The sequence below is a fragment of the Pithys albifrons genome, chromosome 3 (genome assembly GCF_047495875.1).
Source record: "Pithys albifrons albifrons isolate INPA30051 chromosome 3, PitAlb_v1, whole genome shotgun sequence".
Lineage (NCBI taxonomy): Eukaryota > Metazoa > Chordata > Aves > Passeriformes > Thamnophilidae > Pithys > Pithys albifrons.
In genome coordinates this window covers 78,997,302-79,020,970 of record NC_092460.1, presented here as the reverse complement: position 1 = coordinate 79,020,970, position 23,669 = coordinate 78,997,302, and the positions used below count along the sequence as shown (strand labels likewise).

Genomic DNA, 23,669 nt, shown 5'->3' with positions numbered 1-23,669 from the left:
GGAGGTCTATAGCAGACTCCCATGATGACATTTGCATTATTTGTTTGCCACTTGATTCTCACCCAGAGGCTCCCAACTGTGCCACTGCCACTTGATTCTTATCCAGAGGCTCCCAACTGTGCCACTGCCAACTGTGAGCTCTATATATTCTAACCCTTCTATTACATTCAGTGCCACCCCTCTGCCTCTTCTGCCCTGCCTATCAGTCCTGAAGAGCCTGTAATCACCCAACAGGGCAGTCCAGTCACAGGACTTATGCCAGTCATATCAAAACTCTGGGACTGGGCCAAAGCTTCCAGCTATTGTTTGTTCCTCATGCTGCGTGCATCAGTATAGAGACATTTCAAGTGTGGTACATTGTAGCCAATACTCTGTGAAGCAGATTGAGTATCCTGTGAGCACTGGTTTTCTCAAGTTCTGACACATCATCCACATTGCTCATCACTGGTCAGACTTTTTTTGTCCCCTTCCAAGCTAATTTAAAGCTCTGTCATCAAGCCCTCCTAGCTCCTGTGCTAGAAGGAAAGACAATTAAAGTATGCACCAACAGGAAAAAAAGGTTCTGTTTGTCTTATTGGTAACTTAATACCTATTTTTATGTTTATGGGGTTTGCAAGGCTACACCAGTGTATGTTGAATAACAAAATAATAGGTGGTTCTCATGCAGACACTGAATACTCCACATTTTTGGCCATATGTTGGATAGTGTCCTACATCAAAGAAAGATGATTATGTCTAAATGGAATCAATCTTCTTCAAATTTAGTTTGCTATACAGTCATTTGCATTAGCAGTTAACCTTTTTTCTTATTTCTTTCTCAGCATCTGAGTCACTTAAATTCAAGAGTACCTCCTGGATATCTGCTGGCTTTGACTAGGTTAGAGTTAATTTTCTTCACAGTGGCTGTTATGGGGCTGTTTTGGATTTTTGCTGAACACAGTATTGGTAATATACAGTATTGGATGTGTGGCTTTTGCTTTCCCTATTAAACTGTTTTTATCTCAACTCATGCGTTTTTCTCACTTTTCCAATTCTCTCCTCAATTCTCCTGTTGGGGGAGTGAGTGTCTGCATCATGCTTAGTTTCTGGCTGAGGTTAAACCACAACACTCTAATATTACCTTGCTCTCAGAAACTTATTTGTCACATAATGTATGTCAGAAAATTGTAACGTCTAGCAGATGTACATCAAAAGTTCCATGGATGCACTTTAGAACTGAGCAGAAGGATTTGTTTAGATCAGAATTTGCACTAGTATGCCTTTCCTTTTGCCACCTCTAATTACAGGTTGTTTCCCTTTCAGTTTTTTTTCCCACAGAAAACTAGGATACTCATCACAGCCATCATGGAATTCTGGCATGGAGGAAAAAGAAGAGAGAGCTACTCTTTAAAGCTGCAAGCATAACAGCAGTTTTAGTTTCTAGAGTGAATGCAACCCAGTGAAACCCATGTTCCTTCATGTTTAGAGCCTAGGGTGGCTTCTTAAAATAGCACCCATTGAAGTTATTGCATCAAAAAGAATTTAAGAGTTGTTTTCTCCGATTAAAATATTTGTGAATTTTAGCTGAAACTTATTTCTAAATATTCTCTCCCTGAAAAAAAACTTAAGTTACAGAATTTAGATGCCACGCCAGCCTGTCTGTTCCCTGTTGCACCCTTCCCAATTATGGTCCTTACAAGTCCACGGCTTTTAATTTCCTTTCAGCTGTTCCCTCACAAAGACAGTTATTCCCAAAGGTCTATACATTTTTGTGAAAACCAGTAGTCCCTGTCTGATCTATAATGCACAACTATATCTTGTCCATAGAGGCAGCAGTGTGCCGTGCTCAGGAGCAGTCAGTTTTACAATCAAATCCTGGTTCTGCATATTGTGCAAGGAAGCAGCATTAGGTGGAGATGCACTCATTACAAATGAAATGTACTATTCCAACCAAATTACCTTTCATCCTAAGAACACATATTTCTCTTTTGAAAACAATAAAGCTCCTTGGGTTTTTTTAGGTTACAGTGGCCATTACAGCCTGAATATCACTGTCAGTGCTCACTTTTTAACAACTACTATAATGATTTGTCATAGTGCCAGAACAAAGGACTTGAGCTGCATTAAGACGGTACATTGTACAAAGAGAATTTATATGATAATCTCAGTTATGGATACTTGTCACAGGCAGTGAGTGACAATTACCCAGAATCTGCCTTGCAGTACTCCCTTGTACCTTGTCAAACAAGAATTCTCCATGCCTCTAGAAGAGCAGGATTTTGTGAAGGGAAATCTGGGTCATGTCCAGACATGGGGCTAAGGAAGAGAAGGAGGGGAAGAGGAGTGCATAAGGTTCCCTATGAGCAGATGAGGGAAGGGGTTAAGGGTCACCCTCAAAGGCCAGGGCAGTGGACAGGTGTGGGTAAGTGGGCAGGGGGGTGATGTCTCTTCCTTCCCTAAACCCACCACTGCTCTTCTTGTTGCATCACTTAGTTTCTCCTTGCAAGTGTCAACAAGTATCTTTCTGTAATTGATTCATCGTGTATTGGGTAGAAGTATTACATACCTACGTGTCTTAAGAGATCACTGGTGATGAAGCCAAGGAAGTTAAATAAACAATTCCTGTTAAAAGCAAACATATGAAGACTCCTCAACTCTTGCTCTGAACTACTTTTTTCCCCTGTTGTGATGAATGAGCATCTCATAAACTGATCTGCAATAAACTCCACTTGACAGCACTTATTAAACAAGAAGAAGAAATTGGTAGCATTATCCTCTTCATTTTCCTCACTATGTGGAAAAAAGTTATCAAAAAAACCTGATATTGAAAGCTTGGGGGTCAGTTACTTCATTTCACTCTGGGTTTGGTGACACGATGTCTATAACAGTCACAGCAGAAGTAATTTGACTCCTCTGGTCTCCTTTTCTAGTAGTTGCAAATGGTGAATAGTTGCAGAATGCAGCAGCACCAGAATCAAAAGAGGAGAGATAAACAGAAGTTGAACAAGTGCCAAACGTGTTGGGCTTGTAAACTTTCCCTTTCCTTCCTCCTTCCCTCCTCTTTCTCCCTTTCCCTTTTTTTTCCTATTTTTTTCTTTCATTTTCTCTCTTCCTCTCTCTCTTTTAATCTCTCTCTGATTGCTACAAACTCTAGAGTAAGGATTCTGGAAACTACCATTAAGTCATCCTCTTGGCAGAAGGACCTGCCACTTTTTTACTGTTTTCTCCTCATAAATCATCATCTTCTGGAAGACAACAGAAATCTGAACTGGTCTGTCAAGTAATTTTTAACATATGCTATTTTTTTTAAGAAGAGAGTAAAAATAAACATAGGTTGTTATCCACTGCTCACTTGTCCAATTTAAAGCTTTTGTCCATGTCAGTACTTTCCTGCCCTTGTGGTCACAACTTAGAAGTCAACATTTACAAGTGAATTCCATAGAGCTGGTACAAAGCATCACCTATCTGAAGTCAGAACTGAACACAGCAAGAATTTATTAGGACATTGCAATGTGGTAACTGGCAGCAAACACTGAAGCGTGGCCTTTTTACCTGGAACTATGGATGGCACAAGAGAGAAAAGCTGAACCCACTGATTCAGCACCAGGGACCACCTGGGCAGTATGTGTGGCAAGACCTTATGGAACTGAGATGACAACTAATAGAAAACAGTGGCCAATAGCCACGAACCCTGTACTCGTGCTCGTATGCTCACCTCTGCAGCATGAGAAAGAATGACATAGGATATTATTATTATTATTATTATTAAACATGACATGTGGACTCAAGCTTTAATGACTGCTACACATGAAGCCTAATTTTTCAGCATGTTATGACTGTCCTACCACACTTTTAGCTATGCACAGCACATGAACACTAAATTACAGCAATTGGATAAAGTAACATCAGTGGTACCTCCATTCCATATAATTGTTCTTTTTGTAAGATTTTAGAGCTTGGTTTCATAAACCAAATGCCTACCTGATTTTCCTACATTTCTCCATGCTGACATTCAGGCTGGGACTATGAGGAATCAGTTTGTTGCAGCCCATGGTTTCTAGTACCAGTTGGACACACAGGGTAAGAATCTCCATTTAGGATTATGGTCAGAGTATCCACCATAGAACAAATGCTCAGATCAGCTGTTTTAACTCAAGTTTTCAGGTGCAAATTTACACACAGTCTCTGTTAATTGAAGTCATACACTATTAGGAAGGCTATGCTTATGCTGACAGGGCTGTCTTGTCATCCAAAGCAGTGCATCTCAGCTCCACACATGCCAGTGCTCACACTGTATTTACATAGTAGTATTTCCATAGCACTTTTGTTCCAGAATTTATATCAGAAAGTATGGGTTTATTGTCTCAGCTTCATAGACAGCAAACTGAAGCAAAGAAAGTCAAATGACGTGCTTGAATTGACTGCCAGGTTCAGTTCCAAAGTCTCATGATTTTCAGTTTCCTATTGAATCATCAGGACACATTAGGTTTTCAGGTGAATGCTTCTCCTCACTTCTAAGTTTTGCCTACGTCTTACATGGCATGCAAGGGGCTGCACCAGGGACTCCAGGTCACTGCAAGTGATGCTGCCTGCACGTACACTCTGGGTCCTATCAAGTCACATTGGGACACTACCATGTAACATATGACTTGGAACCAACCTTTTAACTCTTGAAAGAGCATTAGAACAGTGAACAAGCTCTTGTTCATATAAAGTGCCTTTGAGTAAAGTATTACTACCTCTAGCTTACAGATGAGGAACTGAGACAGATACGCTGAATACCTCTTTGAAAAGTGGCACTCACAGGAAGAGCCAGAAAAGATGTGAAAAATTGCTGATTCACCAACTCAATTGTTTTTTATACTGATGAATATATCAATTTTTCTTAGCTGCAACACCCATTTTCTCTGTTCTATCAGCATTTTCTCTATTTTTTTTTTATTTCTAAATTTCTTTGAGCAGGTGTCACATTCCTGCTCTGTGTTCATACAGTACCTCGTGCAATGAAACCCTGGCCACTGACAGATGTACTTAGATGTTGACACATAAATAATAAATTATAGCAATTTCCTGATTATACAGCAACTCCATATGTCACTTTAACCACAGATTTCATTTTTATTTAAATATCTGATGTGTAAAAGCCCAGTTAGAGGATTAATCTATCTATGCAATGAAATAAGTATACTGTGTCATTGAAATAGCTGTATTTCCCATAAACTAGCTATAAATTTCCCAAATGCCTGTAAAAGTTCTGAAGTGTATCAGTATTGCATCAATGGGCACAGTGCTAACATTTAATCATTCAGTGGAAAGCTTATGGACAAGTAGTAAGATACACTTTTCCCCCCTCATTTTACTTCAATGTACCTTTATTTTGTCATTATGATATAAAACCATTACAACAATATTTGAACTTTCAAGAATCAACTTGAAGTACTTTTTGCTTAATCAAACATCCACTAGAGAGTTTATTAGGCAATTAATCAAAGTAAATAAAATTCTCTGAAGATGCCTTCAGCATTATTTGAATGCGGGAGCATTACACTTGCTTAAAAGTATCCATACATCCTTAAAAGCAGAGTTTTTCTATAATGCCTTTTTATTTTCTTAAAATGTTATTTTCCTTCTTCTACACATTAATAACTGGAAGTTATTTGAGGAGGCGTAGGAAGTTTACAAGCAAACACCACACTTTATACCAAAGAATCTCTTAAATTTTAATGACCTCATGAAAGATTGACTAAGTTAGGGAAACAGTTTGGTGGATGTCATTGCTGAAGCCACAACAAGCACTTCACAAAGACAGAAGACATTTTCATACATTTTGCACTCAGAAAGTACCATGACAAAAATCAGTCTTCCAGACTGTAGTTCGTTAGTTTCTCCACAAAATATTCCTACCCAGGAGCAGAAAACAATAGGCTTTCAGACATATTTAAATAACTTTTAATCTAGCATTTTTTTCTTTTTGTTTAAATCCTATTTAAGTATCTGTGACAGAACAAGTCAGAATATTTTCATTCAGTTCATTTCTAGTGCTCTGTCAGAATGTAGCCTTGTAATTGCATAGGAACTAAAAAAAAAATTTAAAATTAAGAAGGCATCAAAGTAAAATTCATCAATTAAGTCTTATCTTCATACCGTAAGCACACGCAACTACTTCCTAGGACTTTCACAGCCATTTAGGCAACACAGAAATACTGAAATTACTGCAAATCAAGTTTTAGAAGGAGCAACAGCAAATCTTCTTCTGGCCCTCTGCCATGCCAGTGTATTTCCCACATTTATTTCCTGCTCTGAAGTGATCAAAGCTTTCCCATGTAAGACAGAACATTATAATTGCCAATTTCAATGGGGTTTAGGAAGTTGTTTCATAGCTTTAATATCATTAACAACAGACTTAGTGCTCATCTAGTGAGCTATATCTTCTACGTCTTACACAAGCACTAATTAGTTATAGGTTTGACTAAGCCTTTAAAGTTTCGGCTGTATTGGGAGCAGTATAATATACTCCACCTCAGCTGAAAGCCTTGAAGATACAGGGCTTTGGAGAAGCTTAGTGACTGACCAGGGAAATGCATCCATTGTCTTTTATGCCATCTAAAGCAGCTGATTTGCTAAAAAAAGGAGCACATGCTGTATTTTCTTACAGGACACTGCAGCTCTTGTTCACTTGGTTGCCATACCTGCCTGTGGCTGAAAACCTCCTGCTATTCCAACAGGGGTGGTGCAAATGCATAAGTTTTCACATAATAATACAGCTACACAGTTTTCTTTTCTGGGAGAGATACAATGCACTTTGCCTAACTGGTTCACTTTCTGCAACACAAAAAAATCAGCAACCAGTCCAAGACTGAAAGATGCACAGAGTTTATGGATGCCAAGTAAGCAGATGACTACTCAGAGATGTCCAGAAGACCTAGATAAGCACCAGACTGACCTGTCCAGGAGATACAGCAACATCCTTCAGCATTTTTAAAAACTACAGGATACAAACAGAAATCGTGGTATTTTTCACATTGGATAGCAGCTAGACAAAAGACAGAAATAATCAAACTGACAGGCACTGGAATTTCACGTCTCACTCCAGCATGGTCCTGCTGACCCAAGGCTTTTTAAACCAACTTACAGAACGTATTTTTCTGGCCTGTCTCCTATCACCCATCACAGAGTGGCCCTTCCAGCAGTACAGGCTGTCTCTGCAGTCAAATGTCCCACAAGAGAGATGCCCTATTGGCACCAAGGAGTCACAGTGGTGTGGGAGGGCCTGGTAGGTGAAGATGGTGGGAAGCCACAGCAGAAGGAGATCAGGCATTTGCTGCTTGCACACAGTAGCCGCTGCTGCTCTAGAGCAGGATAGCTGGGGCACAGTGAAGAAAGGAGGGCAAAAATCTAGTCTGGCACCTGGAATTGCTGTGCTGCACCATATTATCTCAACCACTAGACTGGATAGTTAGGTTTTCTCTTTCACACCTTTCTGCCATTCCCGTCTTCAGCCTGGGTACAGATCAGCAGTGCTGCCCATCCTCAACGCCTGTGCTCTGTCATACTGTGGATCATACTGCTCTCCGCTGCTATGGTTCAAACTCCCACACATGGGAAAGGTTTAGGACTGACATCTCCTGTTTCTTTGGCAGATGTTATATTATCAGATGATGATGAAAAGTCTCCAGTATCAACACCTTCTAGCTGGTTTAGGGGTATTAAGATCAACAATTCTGAAATCCACAACATTTTTTATCAGATCTAGCCATCTAAATAAGGTGTTTCAGCACAGTCAATCCCAATATATGGCCTGGCCCTGAGATGCATATTCCAATTAGTTATTTTTTCCCACGTTGTCATCTACACTGGTCTGTATTTCACCAGGCAGGCTTGTATGTGCAGCAGTAGCTGCTATGAATCTCAGCCTGGGTATCTAACCCAGCATTCTGAGTTCCACTGCAAGCTGACAAAACCTCCTTGATTGAATTATAAAGATACACTGAGCTGGCTGAATTTCCTGTCATTTTCAAGTGAACAGCAGATCCAAGGGTTACATATGTTTAGAAAAGCTCTTGTAAATCTAAGGAACCAAACCACGAAAACCTGGATCACAGTTTTATTCAAATGCACTGTTTAAAATTGAGATAGGCTGTGCAGATCATATTAGAAAAAGCTGATTAAGTCACATTACCTTATTCACCAAAACCAGGACTACATTTTTCTGGTCATTCCACATACATTTTCCTGTATTTCACTTGACTGCATATAGGATGAAACTATCTGTTATGCCTCACCACTTTATTAGCTTCACCTGATTTAGCTGAAACAATTTTCTTCCATTCAGCAGGACAATAAGGGTATTTTTAATCTGCTCTAAACTGCAGTTGCAGTTTGTTTCAATATAATAAATCTCCTTTCCTACATTAAACACCCTAATAATTGCAAAAGCTAATCAGATCATTTAAGATGCACGCATATTCCTAATGAACAGTGCATATCTGCTCCTGTTATCATTTCTCACAGACCTCTAAGCTAATCGAGTCCAACCACTAAGTCCATCACTTTATCGTGTCCCCAAGTGCCAAATACATGTTTTTTCAAACACTTCCAGGGACAGTGATTCCACCATTTCCTTGAGCAGCCTGTTCCCATGCCTGACCACCATTTCAGCGAAGAAATTTTTCCTAATATCTAATCTAAACCTTCTTTTTCATGAATACATCCACTGCTCAGGCAAATCTTTAGAAGATTTTGTGTCACAGTCTTATCACCTCACACAAAAAGGTTGATCTTCCCATACAGAGAGTGATGGCTACTGACACATGGAAATCTGTTTTGTCTGCTGATTCACGTGTTACAAATCTCACAGTGGATAGCACAAACCACAGAAAAAATGCAAAAGATTCAGATTAAAGGATAGCTTTGCATAATCATTGGGAATTTTTCATGGATTCATTTTTCACTAATGGATTAAAAGAATAATTTCTAGTCCAAGTATTCCTGAATATATTTTATTGAATGCAATACTGACTTGACCTCAGCTCGAACATATATGTATCTTGTAAATACAGAAATGTCTTTTCTGTCTTTCATCAAGGGATATCAAAAACTAAACCTTTGGAAGTGTTTAGACAATGGTACAGAAAATAAAACTTGCAAAGAAACAAAATATTTATATTTTTTACCTCCTGCTTGCTTAAGTCTAATATATATATTATATTGTTTTATGTGTTTGGGGTTTACTTTACCATATAGATAGAGCAGTAAGCAAAATACAAATCTCTTTTTCTGAATCCCAAACAGGGAAGGAGGAAGAAACAGTGAAGAGGAATTATATCAGATATGTAAGAATTATATATTAAAAGAAGTGCAGAAACCTCAAGAACCCTTACAAAGTTGCAGGAGAAATTTTACATGAGTAGACTAACATGTTACTACCTGTGTCTTTGGAGAAAGGTGCTTGTGGTGAGAAAAGAGTTCATGGGGCTGTCGGAGAGGCCAAACCATTTATATGAAAATGTGCAAGGTATACGTGGAGAAGATTAATGAGATGGGCAGATAAACCTGAGAATACTCTCAGAATTCAGCCAGTGCAAAATTTGACACAGGAGTACAGTGAACTGAAATTTCGCTCACTCAGGTGAGAGAGTGGGAGCACTGCCAGTTCTCAAAGATTTTCCAATATAGTATTTGAACTATATCCCCAGCCTCTGAAGGCATACAACCACGAGAGATTGTAGTAATTTTCTTCAATAGAGGTTTCTTACCTTGTACTTCTATAAGCAATCTTACTTAAAATAGTGAATGGCCAAACGCCTCAAAATAACATAATTTAACACAAAATGTACATTTTAAGTGTCCCAACTTTATATTGTATATATGATATACAGTCTCCTATTTATATAATTTCTTTTTCTGTATAGGTTTATGAAGTTTTACGATGTGGTGCATTTTAAAATGCTGAGTGGTAGTTGAGATGCTAAGCAAGCACCTCAGTACCTCAGCTTACAAATGCATCATCATGAGGAATGAGTGTTTGATGTTGTTTTATCAGGCAGCTGGCTGGCACAGCCAGGTGCACACTGCTCACTTTTCCTATTTAGCACAGTTGAAACTGTGCCATGGTACTTACTGACAGACACTACTAGATCATTGATGGGGTTCTCTCCTGTTGCAGGTGCCACAGGATCTCAGAAAAAAACACAGTACTTCATGATTACAAAAAAACCCCAAACAAACAAACAAACAAACAAAAAAAAAACAAGTTGGTTTTTGCTCCTACTACCACCATTGCACAGACTTTTCAAACTCCCACTGCTATAATGGTTAGGAACCTTCTTTGAATTTTCTGCTTAAATTTGCACATTGCCAGTTTAGAGTCATTCAGGTTTTTGTCTGTGCTATCCTGAAACTTAGGTAGATATTCTGAAACTTTTTCTCCTTGATGCTCATCCAGGATTTATTTGTACACAGTTTCACCTGTATGAGGCAGAAGTGAGATCTGTGGATCTACAGTGATAGACAAGGGTTTTAACATAAACCTAAGGTATGCTAAAAAACCAAAAACAAACAACAAACCCCAAGTTTTTCTGCAACATTGCTGTATACATGAAATGCAAAGCTAGTGACTAAACTGAAGGATTACAAAGAAAGAGGTAGGCACAGATCAGAGAAGACTCACCCCAAACTCTGTGCAGATGATGGGTGGATGGGCTGTGTGGCAAGTGCACCATGTATCATGAAACTTCCCAGACACCTAACTCCAAGAAGCTGGCAGAAGACTTCTGAGCCTCCCAGAAAGTCTCAGCCTGGCAAATTTGCTTGTTATCCTACTTAGGCATGACTACCAGAATAAGAGTTTCAAAGGGAAATGACAAAAATAACTGGCATACACTTGGAACGAAATGACTTTTCCAAATGGCTAGAAATAGATGAAATGTGCTTGGTCAGTCTGGGAATGGAGCTAGAAGACAAACTGCCTGGAGTACTACTAGGTCCCTTTTATAAAGCCAGCTGTTATTCTGATCATTAGCTATTTAGTCTAAGCAAGCAGCTGTTTTTCTTTTTGAGAACTTCTGCTGAAATTATGGAGTTCAGCATCTAAGGCAATTGAAGAATCAAGTCTTTTATAAAACACTGATTTTAAAGATTTAATTTTTCTTCAGATAGTTTGCTTTAGCTTCCAAAAAGCTTTCCATTTCTTCAGTATAAGTTGCCCCTGAAGAACATTACAAATTTATCTTTTCCATCTACAGCCATGCCAACCAGATGCCTGATCTCATCTGATCTCGGAAGCTCAGCAGGGTCCGCCCTGGTTAGTACTTGGATGGGAGACCTCCAGGCAATACCAGGGGCTGTAGCTTCCAGTCCTGAGGACTTCACTGTCACTGTCCAAGCTCGCTCTGCCGTGGCAGATGAACCTTAGGAGTTAAAGGGTGGGGCCAGTTTCACGCATGCTGTGCCTCACCTAATAAATCCACTGTGCTGGCTGGAAGGGCACACCCACGTGGGTAGAGCCCTTCCCAAAATCTTCATTCACAAAGCCTAGCCATAACCTTTTCCAAGGACTTGACAGCTTAGAAAAATAGCATTATTTATTGGAAAAAGTATTCTGAAGAATTATGACATAAACTAATCTAAATCTGAATGAATTCAATAAAATCTTCCATTTTCTTTAGGAGAAAATTTAATTTGGTATGGATAGTTTATTTAAAAAAAATAAAAATATCTGTCCTGAATAAGAACTTATGGTTCCCAAGCAAATTTTAAATGAATCAGGAATTCTTTGTCACATTCTGTTAGGGAATGTAGACCAACATATGTCTTGATTCACTAAGACATATTTTATTTGTTTTATTTTTATACAACAGCCTTAATTTCAAAGACAAATTTTTGTAATACAATTTCAATGTAGTAAAAGTACTCATAATGCCTCTTATTTCACCACTTCGATGTCACTGTTTAACCAACTCATCACTGCTTTACTGCTATCCTATCTCAGCAGAGATACATAAGGCAGTGAAGACAGATATCTTTTAAAATGCTACCCACTTTATACTTCGGTTTTCAGGTAATCAAATACTTAGCAGAAATCTTTTGGCAATGAAGATGACAATTGAGAGACAAATTACTAATAGATATACTACTCCTGAAAACTCTTAATGAAATCTCTCACTAGTCAGGTGAGCAGTCCTGATATCTTCATATCATAAATTGCTCAATTCTATCTGCACAGTATGATCTTTAATAATTCAATATCACAGAGAAAAATTCCAAGCTAACTACAGTCTCTAAGTTTAGGGAAGTATAAAGGGCAGTAGCAAAAAAACCCTACCTGGTGTGTCCAGCTGGATGTTGCAAAAATCTAGAAAAGGAAATAGTGTTTTTTACATGGCAAGTAGCCAAACCACATCTAATCTGGCTTTTAGCTTCTGAATCTGAAGGTGTGGGGCAAGTGATGTATTCAATAGCTCTGACCTAGACAAAAGCCCAGGTGCAAGATGGCATTTAGCTGAATCATCCACCTGTTAGGCACTAGGCTCCATAGAGCCCTGAAGTTCAAGCTGCTCCACTGCCTTTAGGTGATCAAGGCTGCTGAGTGCAGTAACAAGCATCTGGCTTGCCCAAATGGCACTCAGCTGACCAGGGCAGTTGATGTAAAATTCTGAGTTGCTGGAAACACATTTGAGCTTTGCCCACCTTTGGGAGGTTGGTTCTTCAGAAGTGCAGCCTAGAACTCCCTTCTGAAAATACACATATGGGACTTTTAAAGAAATGAGCAAAACCTCCTCTTTCTAGTCCACAACCAGAGAAAAGGCAGTGGATAATGAAATTGGTAGATAAAGATAATGAATAGCAAGTAGATAAGGAAACACTGAGCAGGCACAGGCATAAGAACTCCTGTTTCTTCTTTTGCTGTAATATCCCACCAATTCAAAGTCCTGCCTCCAAAACCTTAAGGAGGGACTTAAGGAACAGTGAGAAAAAGGCAAACTTATAGGCTGGGAAATTTTCTTGCAAACTCTCCTATGTTCCAGCTCCAAAAATTCCTAAAATAGAGGTGATTTCTAACTGCTTAGTAGCCCTCAATAGGTTTCTCTTTCAAGATCTTGTACCCTCTCAAAATACTTCTTACAATTTTTTAAAAAAATTAAGCTAAAATGCTTCATATTAAACAAGAAGTATGAAAAGTCTTCTCATTTGACAAAGGCTAATGTTTGGAGATAGGAGATGTAGATTCATATCCTTTTAACCCATATCCTTTTAGGCCCTCTCTCTAGACTGTCTTAGTAAAATGCTTCAGTCACTGTGCTACAACATGAGAAGGTGGCACAGCCATCACCTTGTCCTTTGTCCTAAACAGAAGTAGCAGAAGCAGCCAGATTAAGACACCTGATTCTGCCAGCATCTATTTAGAGAAGCTTCACTGACTTAAAAGATCAGGAAAGTCATCTGAAAGGACATTTGGGTTTGAAAATCAATGAAACTTTTAAGGTAAAGAGGCACTGAGAAGCACATCATAAGATCAGGTAAGGCACATGCAAAAGAGGAACAAGAGCTGCCTGAAAGCTTCTCTGGAAGCCATGACAGGTTTTGGCTGAGTCAGGGAACCTTTTGATTAAAATTTATGGTTTGGACACCTAAGTTCCATTGGGATCTCACTTTCACTGCTGAGATGTAGGACAGTACTTCTGCCATCTACAGGACTTTTACCACAATAAAAATTGTAGTAAAAATTACTGAAATCAGCTAACTCAAACAGTAGCTCCTGATGTCTTCAATTAGTAATGAAAAATACGGATTTATAGGATGAAATACAGCCACTTCTGGTGGATCAAAGAAAATCAAAGTCAAGTATGGGCTAGAAGTAGATGGCATTAGGAGCTTTTGAGAAGCATGCCTCATCTAAAATATTTCATGACACTTTCACACAGTGCCTGTTTTACGTAAAAAGTCTATGATTTCACCTCTATCATATAATGCCACAATATCAGCCAGTGATGCAAAGTAAGTAAAATAAACTGTGTTTCTAAAATCTTCAGTTATTTCCATCTGAGCCTCAAGACTCATTTGACCAACACTAGTAATTTGCACTCAACAAGCAACCAGCACGATACCTTCCTACAAAAGTACTCTGCTGCAAAGAGTTCCTCGACAACCTGCCGGAGCAAAGTTTCATTTATAGTCCCAGCTGCTTTGAAATATGCGCTATCTTTCATTAGTGGATCTTGTTTATTTAATACTGTAAGTGCTTTTCTTCCTGTAAATTCATCTTTCTAGTACAGAAGGCTTGACATGTATTCAAAAAGATAACTTTTGTCTTTATGGGAAAAGCAGCTTATTGAATAGCCAAAGGATGTCCTGTACAGGAAAGCCACATAAATGGGGCACGAAGCTGTGGGAATCAAGCTGTTAAATGGGAGCAGGGGGCTCCGGAACTACCACAGACTTCCAGACCCTACGGGGAATACTGAGAAGCACAGCACATTTGAAGAGGAATTGAAATTGTCAGCGAGAGAACAGAATCTGTTCACCCTTAAATTCTTAATTACAGAACTCATAGTGGCAAGTGGCCACTTAAGTGACAAACACTGAAAATCAAGGCAATAGCCTTACTTAAGAAATGGGCAAGTGCCTACATTCATAATTTAACATCATCATTTAGAATACAGATTATAATGACACTAGTTTCAAATTACCATCTTATTTTTTTAAATATTATTTAGTTTCCCTCCAGGAATTCAGATAGCAGGGTATATTCAGAGAGGTAACAAGGCCAAAGACAACTTAGAAAACTCTCCATATAAATTGTATTGATACAACATTGGAAACTATAGCTTTAACTATTTTAGAGATGTCCTACAGACTAGCATACTCAGTAAATATTTGGTTACACTGACATTAATTTTAAAATGTCATTTGTTTCTGTACAACTTTTCATACCTGCCAGTACTTGAATGTAAAATATATCCATATTTTATATTTAGATTTGGTATATATAAATCTCTGTGGTACAAAAAATGCGTAACATATATATGCTTATAATATAGATGGCTAGAACAAAAAATTAAATGGTTCTAAAATTCTTCTTTTTTGTTTTAGCTCTTATGTTTTAGATATGGGAGGACTAAATCAATCCTTAGGAGCTATGTATCATCACCCACAGGAACATATAATCTTAAGCATAAAGTGTGCTAAAGCATTAGAAATAATATACAGTAATACTAGTGTGATGTAATTCATTTGAAGTGTGCCAAGTAACTGGTCTACAAAAATAATGTTAAAATAAGAGATTAGTGAAAAAAAGAAGGATCTGATTCCATACTTCCCTAACAGTCTAAGGGCTTACTGAATCTAAACACACGGACATGAGAAGGAATAGAAAGCATGACTGGATCTAGGAAGCTAAAGCGGTGATGTCCTTTAGATTCTCATTATTATTAGTTCTGACCAGCCAGTAAAGAGGACAGAGAAGTTGCTTTCATGTTGATAGTGAGATGCATGCTGTTGGTTAGCTTGAGAATACAGTCCTGATGTCAGTTGTATAAAAATTAAAGTATTTAGGGAAACGTTACTACTTCTGTGCAAATAATATCATGGTACAGGGATGCCAGAAAGAAACTAAAAATGAGAGAGATCTTTTCTAGATAGTGAGGAATTAAATTGAGACATAACTAATTAAGCAATTCATACGTTAATTAGTGGTATTTTGAAAGGCAAAACCCTGGTTCAGGTCAGACAGTGACAGCAGTGAGATGCAGAGGAGCTGGTTTTGGTGACAATTTTTATGTTATTTGGAGAAACTGCCCATATGTTTTACTGGTGAGAGCTGGGAATATTTTTAACTTCTGCCTAAATATTTACACCTCTTTGACTCAAATTTAGCCACAATTAGAGTGTAATTTATTAAAACATTCCTTTTTCTATTAACATTTTCCTGCCTACACAAATTCATAGTCTACTTACTGAAAATACTCCAGATACTTTTTCCATATGCACAGTGAGACAAAAGGCAAAAAAAGGGCACATCCCATTGACTTTCAGGTTATATAGAACACATCAGTAAGGCAGGGCAGAATTTCAGAGAATATCTTCAGCCTGAGACATATGCAGGCTGATGATTACAACTTCATTTACTCATTCAAAATAACAATGTAAAAAAACAAGTCAATTGTCCACAAAGGGTTATTTTTTCTTTAATCTTAATAACAGAAAGAACTTAATAGGAAATCTCTAACTCCATAGTAGCATCCACAAACAATTGCATAGGATTTCTCATAAGCCCTTGCTTGTGACTGAATAGCACCTCACTCCACAAGTAGCTCCACTGAACTTCACTGAATGGCATTCACTGGAATACTCAGATAATACCCTGTTCCATAAATAATTACATCAGTACTTGATGTAATCAAGTTACTTGGCTTCAGTAACACTGTGAAGGAAGGTGCTGTTAGCATCTCAGCAGGGATATCGTAATCAAGCTCCTAAGCATTTCTTCAGTAAAACAGAGAATGAACTGTCACCATCTTGTCACTCCCACAAGAGCTTTTTGCCTCCATCTGCTCTAATAGTGTGTTCTTCAATGAAGCTGACTTGACTGCCCTGTCTTTCCAAACACATATGAGAAAGATTTTCCTGATGAATCTTCTAAAGGCAGCAGCAAATCTCCCAAACAGATTCATTAGAAAGGACCACCTATAGAGCTCTGTATGTGATCAGCTGGGGACTCAATAACATTTCTGGAAACTACAAGCAAATGAGGCATAATGCAAAAGCAGATTGCCATGCTCTCCAGTAACAATCCATTCACACAGCCCTGAGTCTGGTTTCTTCTGTACCAGAAATACTTAATGCTAAGAGTCAGACAGTCCAACTCAGTTCTCTCTTACCAAGCCCTTGGAACCATACACTGGTAGTATGCAGTAATTTCTTTCATTTTCTTATGGTAAAAAAATCCACAAAAGGATGTAATATCAGAATTCTAACAAAATATTTGTTTCTATTAAGTAATGCCATCACATTATAGCATATTCAGTTATGAAGAGATACTCAAGGAGGAACAAATTCAAAAGAAATCTGATCAAATTAATCTAATAACCTGTACAGGGTATTCATTTTTTGGAAGAATCACGCTGTTGAACAAACTGAGCAATCTAGCTTATGATTCTTCCGAATGATGCACCACTGTGACCAAATCATCTATCACATCTAGAATGGGGGTCTTCTTCAGGTCAGGTTTGAAAACAATAGTGTATCAGTCTAGAGAAACAAAAAGTAGCTGCTTTATACCTCAGCTGTAAGTAAAAACCTTTTTCTATCCTGTCAGATCTTCTAAATTCATGAATATAACCTACAGATACACACCATGCACTTGAATATTACATTATATAAACCCACCTTATTTCTAGTAAGTCACTGGATAAAATTTAAAAAAAAGTTTCATTACAAAAGTTTTGTTTAAGTCTTGCATTGTTTCCGATGTGATAGAATCATCTGAACAGGGAAGTTCTTTGCAAAACTGAACTGACTTGTATTACATTATGGATCATATCATGGTATACTTGATCTGTTCTCAAACACGTATAAAACCACCTGCTAATTTTTTCCTTTAAATATTCCTGGGAGTGCCCTGGATTTTAGGAAATGGGTTTGCACTGTAAGAAAGACATTATGAAAACTTATCAGAAGTTTTATGACAGACCATTCTTGCCAAACTAGTATAAGAGAATTATATGGGAGTAAGTACCCTGTTTGTAGAAAGAGGTTAGTTTAAAAGTGACATTAAAATGTTGTTAAAGCCCTTACAAAAATCATACATTCTAACTGAAGGTCAGTTACATTCATCCTGTTTGTAGTTGAACCATTCCACAGTATTTTCTAAACGGAGATATTTTTCATATTATAAAATTTTAGAAAGTAGTTTTCTCTAACTAGCAGAACTTGGTACAAAATTGTTTTCACTCCGAGTAACCTAACCCCGATCTTTGTTTATAGAGCTACCATGGTTTCAGAAGCAGCACCACCTATTGGGTGACAAATGTAGGTTAGTGCCTACTTTATCACCACAGACCTATTGTAGGACTGGTTTTGTACACAAGGAGCTGAAGCTCCCAAGTTCCTCATATTGAAATACAAGCAGCCAACTAGTATATTCTAGTGATCTATTTGATACAAGCTTATAAATTCAAAACTATTATCCAATAAGATACAAACCCCACCACTTAAGCTCCTAGTATTTATTTGACAAAGTACTGAAGAGAACACTTCTAACAGCATCAACTGACTCACGCTCGTTGTAATAACCACCGCACAGTATAACAGAGCACTGCATGATTTTTAGGATGCACTCCAGTTGCACAGATCTGCATGAGCTGAAAATGAATTAGGTTATGTAAGCAGTACCACTAAAATCTATATATGAATCCATATTCTGTATGAGAGGTCCCCGTGAATGAACGACTTGTATTTCGCATGATTTAGGGCAATCACTGACGTTGCCTGTTTTCGAAGAACGAGTTATTTTTTGGAGTGAAATTTTGCACTATCCCCGATTCTCATCGGAAGAGTTTATGAGAGAGCCTGAAGTAACATCTCACATCCCACGTCCCCGGAGAAGCTCGATGTCAGCACTGCTGGGCAGGGATTTTCTCTCTCCCTGCTGTCACCGGCGCACACCGGCTCCTTCCCCCGCGATGCAGGCAGCCCAGCAGAGCCGGACCCCAGCGAGGGCTCGGCGGGGCGCGCAGGTGGAGCAGAGGAAGGCGGGCAGCCCGCCGCTGCCGGGGGTGGCGTGGGTACCGCGCATCCGCAGAGCCCGGTGGCAGGCGGCTGAGGTAAAAGGGGTAGGAGAAAGGCTTCCACCCGTGGCGTTGACAGCGTGTTTTCACGGTGTGAACAGCCTGGAACTGCGCCTGCAGCCCTAAGCAAAAGGGATCAGAGGGAACAAAACGTATCGGAGCCCGAGGAGAAAACTTCTTCCGAAGCCCAAAGATGAATTCATGCAAAGATCACTCACCCACTCTGAGGATACAGACGAGCTGGATGCAGGCAACCAAGCGCCCGAGAATGAGCATGTCCAAATCCTCCCTCGCTTCCTCCTGCCTGCCTGCCCGGCTGCCTCTCAGCCTCCTGCCTGCCCGCCTGCCTCCGCGGGCTGCTGCACCTCTCTCCCGCGGGTAGCCGGCTCCGCTCCGCGGCCGCGCCCGGCAGCCGCCCCCACGCCGCGGGCGGGCGGGACCAGCGGCACTGGGAGCTGGCGGGGCCGCCGCTCCGCTCAGCGCATGGCGGGGCCGCGAGTGGCTGCGGGGAGCACCGGGCGTGCGGTGTGCCCCGGCGGGTGCGTGTGCGCGGGTGTCCCCTTGATGTGTCTGCCCGTGTGCGTGTATGTCGCGTGTGTGCGTATATCGTGTGTGTGTCGTGTGTGTGCGCGCGGGGGGGCGGAGACCGCGCTCCGCAGGGCGGGCGCGCACGTGTGCGCGCGTGTGAGAGTGTGGCGTGTGCGCGCGCGGGGGTGCGAGTGTGTGCGCGCGCGCGTCTCTATGTATGTGTGTGTGTCTGTGTATGTATGTGTGTGTATGTATGTGTGTATATGTATGTGTATGTATGTGTGTATATGTATGTGTGTGTGTCCGTGTGTGTATATGTATGCGTGTGTGTGCGCGCACCCGAGTGCGGCGGCGCGCCCCACGGGCGGGAGGGGCAGACACCCCCCCTTTGCCCCGCTGACCGGCAGGAGGGAACGGGGGCCGGGAGGGGTTCACGCCACCGCGGCCAGAGGGTGGCCCCGGGTCCTAAGAAGTCCGCCCCAGCTCCCCCATCAGTGGGGGGGAGAGCGGCTCCGCGCGGGGGCAGCCCCCCGGGACACCGTCAGCTTCCCCTCGGCGTGGGAAAAAAAGTTTATTTCGAGGCGGAGACGGGGGATTGGTGGGGGGTTCTTGAGGTCTCGGAGATCAGCGAGGTGCGGAGCTGGTCAGTACGACCTCGGGGGCGCGGATCCCAGCAGCGCTGCGGGGCAGAAGCCCCGGTAGGGAGCGGTGGCCTCGAGCCGGCTCCCACTGCGGCGCTACCGTGGGAACGGGCGCGGGGCATCGGCGGGGCTGCGAGCGCAGCCGCCTGGAAGGAGGTGCCGTTTGTCGGCTGCTCCCGCGCCAGGGAGCGGAGAGGGTGCGTGATCCCTGGAAACTGGAGGGACAGCGGGGGAAGGGGTTTGAGCCGCGGAATATCATTATCTGCCGAAGTGGGTCAGGGCGCAAGCACTGGCACCGTTTCTGCGGAAAGTCAAAACAAGACCAGAAAGAAAAGAATGTAAAACCCACCAAAACCTGAAGGGAAAATGAAGGCAAACAAACAGCAGGTTCCCCGTGATGGGAAGTGCGGGCGGCGAGCCGGGGAGATGCAGAGCGGAACGACTGGGCTCGGTGCGGGGCCCCGGCTGTGACCCCCAACCCTGCGCGCACCCCGATCCAGAGCGGACGCCCTGTCTCCTGGGCTGCGCCGGCCTTCCCACGGCCTTCCCACGCCGAGCCGATCTCTCATGGGATGCAAATACCCCGACAAACACTCGAGGTGCTGAGAGTGTAAGATGGCATGCACGGTCCTCCCCTTCATTCCAGGCCCGCCGAAGTGCAGCCCAGAAGCCGTGTGAATGGTCTCTGTGATACTGTTAGCATTCGAGTGAAAGGGTCTACTCTGCACGGATGGGATGCGACTTTTAATGGTGGGGAACTTAAGTGCAAAACCTCTTTGTGCTTTATAGGTACCCTGCTCTACTGAGCCCCTCCATCCTCTGGCACGGGAACCACATCTGACAGCTTGTCCCTTCGATGAAAACAAAAAATGAAAACACCCTCCTGTGTCAGTTTTGCCTTTCAAAGTTCGCCTACTATCTACCTGACTGTTTGGGATGTTATGGGCTATACTGGCATGAAGCCAATTGAAAATTTCTGTGTGAACAAAAGTTAGTGGAGGAAGTGCCAGAGATGCTCAAGCAGTCGATTGTAATTTGGAAAGCAGACTGCCACTGGGTCTTCTTATGCAAGGTCAGCATCTTTCAGAATACTACAGAGCTTAAGTACAATAGAGATTGGTTCATTAGGAGAAGGAATAACTTTGAGTGACAGTTCTAGTTAAATGGACTTTTGGTATAATGGGGAGAAACCAGTTCCATATGCTGAGTTCCACCAATAAAAAACTATTTTAGGATTTTCCTAAGGGAAAATGTTACAGATTTTAGTCAGCTGATTTTTATGTTATTGAAAGAACCTAAATTCCAGGAAACAACTGAAATGATTTCTAAACCCATACACAAGGAAACTTGAACAAACGCACTGATACACATATGCAAGATAAGATACAAATAGAAATGTATTTGAGACAAATTCCAGCTCCAACACCATTTTGCAGTTGGCTTAGTTTCTCAGTAGAAATAAGAATACTAAAATATTGCATAGCAGTATGTATAGGTATTACTATATTATACCGTAGAAAGCCAGTGCCTGTGGAACTGCCACAATGTGTGATTCTCAGACTATACCTCTGCTTGGCTTTTCTCTCAAGCTGGTAGGTAGACAACTTGGTTGTGTTACTTCTGAGTACACATGAGCTTGCAGCAATTTCCATGTTCTTCCTCTGCTCTTGCTGGGACCAAATTTTGATCAGTTTGGTACCTTTTTAATCATCAAGTCCTCAGCTGTGGTCAAAGACTGTCTGACAATGCTAAAGGATTGCCTCCTAACAGCTGCTAACCTGATTACCTGCCCAAGTAGGTGCTCACTACCTTACAGGGTTTCTTTAACAATTCCATTTTGCTTGTGCCGTGAACAAGTTATTCACCTTGACCACACCCACGGTGAAGGACAAGCACAGCATTTGCAAGTGGCACAACTCTTTCCTAGTTTTCCACAGCAAATTACTACACAGAGAGAACCTGGATTGAACGTGGTGATCATGCTGATAGTTAACTTTCATTTCCAGTAGGCAGTACACTCTAATATTTTACAAAGTTAATGATAAACATTTAGAACAGATCACCAGTGAATGTGTTAACTTTCCATCATTTCAAACCTTTACATCAAGAATTTACTATCCTTAAAACATGATCACAAATGTCTGCACTAAGCAACTTATCTGCAGTTTTATTGGCTGTAATACGGAGATAGTAGGAATGAATTAGAAGGTTTGTCTCTGTTCTTTCAGTGTGTATACATACCTGGTAAGAATAAGAATTAAATGATAATATCCTGATGTAATAGTACTTTACAGCAGATTTGAACAGATGTCAGTGGTTTAAAAAATACACAGGATAGAGGCCAAGTACTACAAATCTCCTCTGGATCTAGAACTGAGGAATAGTTGGTGGGGAAACTCTCTGTTGTCTGCAAAACGCTTGGCTGTGGTAGGGTGACACTGTTCAACTTTCCTTTCAGTTGTCAGTTCACAATGTTTTAGCTTCTACTGTGACAAGCCAAATTCACAAAAATTAATTTGGAAATAAACAAATCTGTCAAGAAAATAGTTCACTAGCTCTAAAAACATCATTTGTATTACTGTTTCCTCTCTCTCCTGTATGAAGTAAAGATAACCCACAACATGGCACAGTAGCTAGCAGACATGAAAAGGACTTGTAGTTAACCTTGCAGATTTCTATTTCTTTAAAAGTTCCTATTCTTATTGATGACTTAGCAATGAAAATATGACTTATTTTCCTCACTTATTTTATGGATTTACATAAAGCTGCTCTTTCATGACACAGTATTCTACTTATACTTTTATGAAACATTAGCAAATCTTGATGAAAAACTGGTCCCTTAGTTACTGTGTTAACATTTTCCCCTTTTGATAAGCCTTTCCTTTTTTTAATTTCCTAAAGTTCAGCTTTCTTTTCTGATGTTATATTCTCCAAATCTGTTCTTTTTATCAGTTGTTACATTTTTTCTCAGTTCAAATGAACCTTTTCTCAGTGTTGATACTGTATTTTCCTTTGTATTGTGACAATCTTGTTTATTTCCAGGATCAGTCATTCCATGTCTCCCTCAGCTTTTTTTTTTTCCCTAGCTTGCTTTGAGTGCTTATGGTTTTTTTCACCATAATGTCAATTTTTTTGTGGCATTTATCTTCTCTTGTGGTAAATGTTTTTATTTTCAGTGCTGTCTTTGATATTTGTCAAATCATTTTTTGCATTTACATGGAGTTCCTTCCTCCCCTCCCCTCCCCTCCCCTCCCCTCCCCTCCCCTCCCCTCCCCTCCCCTCCCCTCCCCTCCCCTCCTTCTTTCCTTTCTTTCATCTCCTTTCTGCCTCTTCCTCCCTCCCTCCCTCCTTCCTTCCCTCCCTCCTTCCTTTCCCCCTTTCCTCCCTTCTCTGCACGAATGTTATACCACCAGTATATTTTGTTATATATGGTACAGTATGTTAAAAAAGAATCTGATGGACTTCCTTCTTTCTAATTTGCTGGAGAAACACATGTGCAAATTCAAAATATTAAAAACGTGCATGCAAAAGATGTGTTGTCCTGGCAATAGTTAATGAGTACCATCATTAGGAATATCATTCAGACACATAATACGAAACCAAGTTTTGTTTGGCATGTTAGAGTTTCATGATCACTAAAAAGTTATTAACAGGTAACAAAAGATTATTTTTTCCCATATTTTAAGTGAGTTCCATTTTTTGCACTCTATCTAGTGTCAGTTTCATTTTTTTTATT

At 40.5% G+C, this 23,669-nt stretch overlaps 1 protein-coding gene across 6 annotated transcripts in view; it reads right to left on the bottom strand.

Annotated features, from left to right (window-relative positions):
- Window positions 1-19,539, bottom strand: part of PTPRZ1 (protein tyrosine phosphatase receptor type Z1) — a 138,333-nt gene extending 118,794 nt beyond the window's left edge. For all 6 annotated transcript variants that reach the window (XM_071552486.1, XM_071552487.1, XM_071552484.1 and 3 more), the window contains exon 1: window positions 18,983-19,539. In XM_071552486.1, the coding sequence (XP_071408587.1) occupies window positions 18,983-19,040 (58 nt within the window). In that variant the 5' untranslated portion in view covers window positions 19,041-19,539. The remainder of the gene's footprint in view (window positions 1-18,982) is intronic.
- Window positions 19,540-23,669: the final 4,130 nt, after the last annotated feature.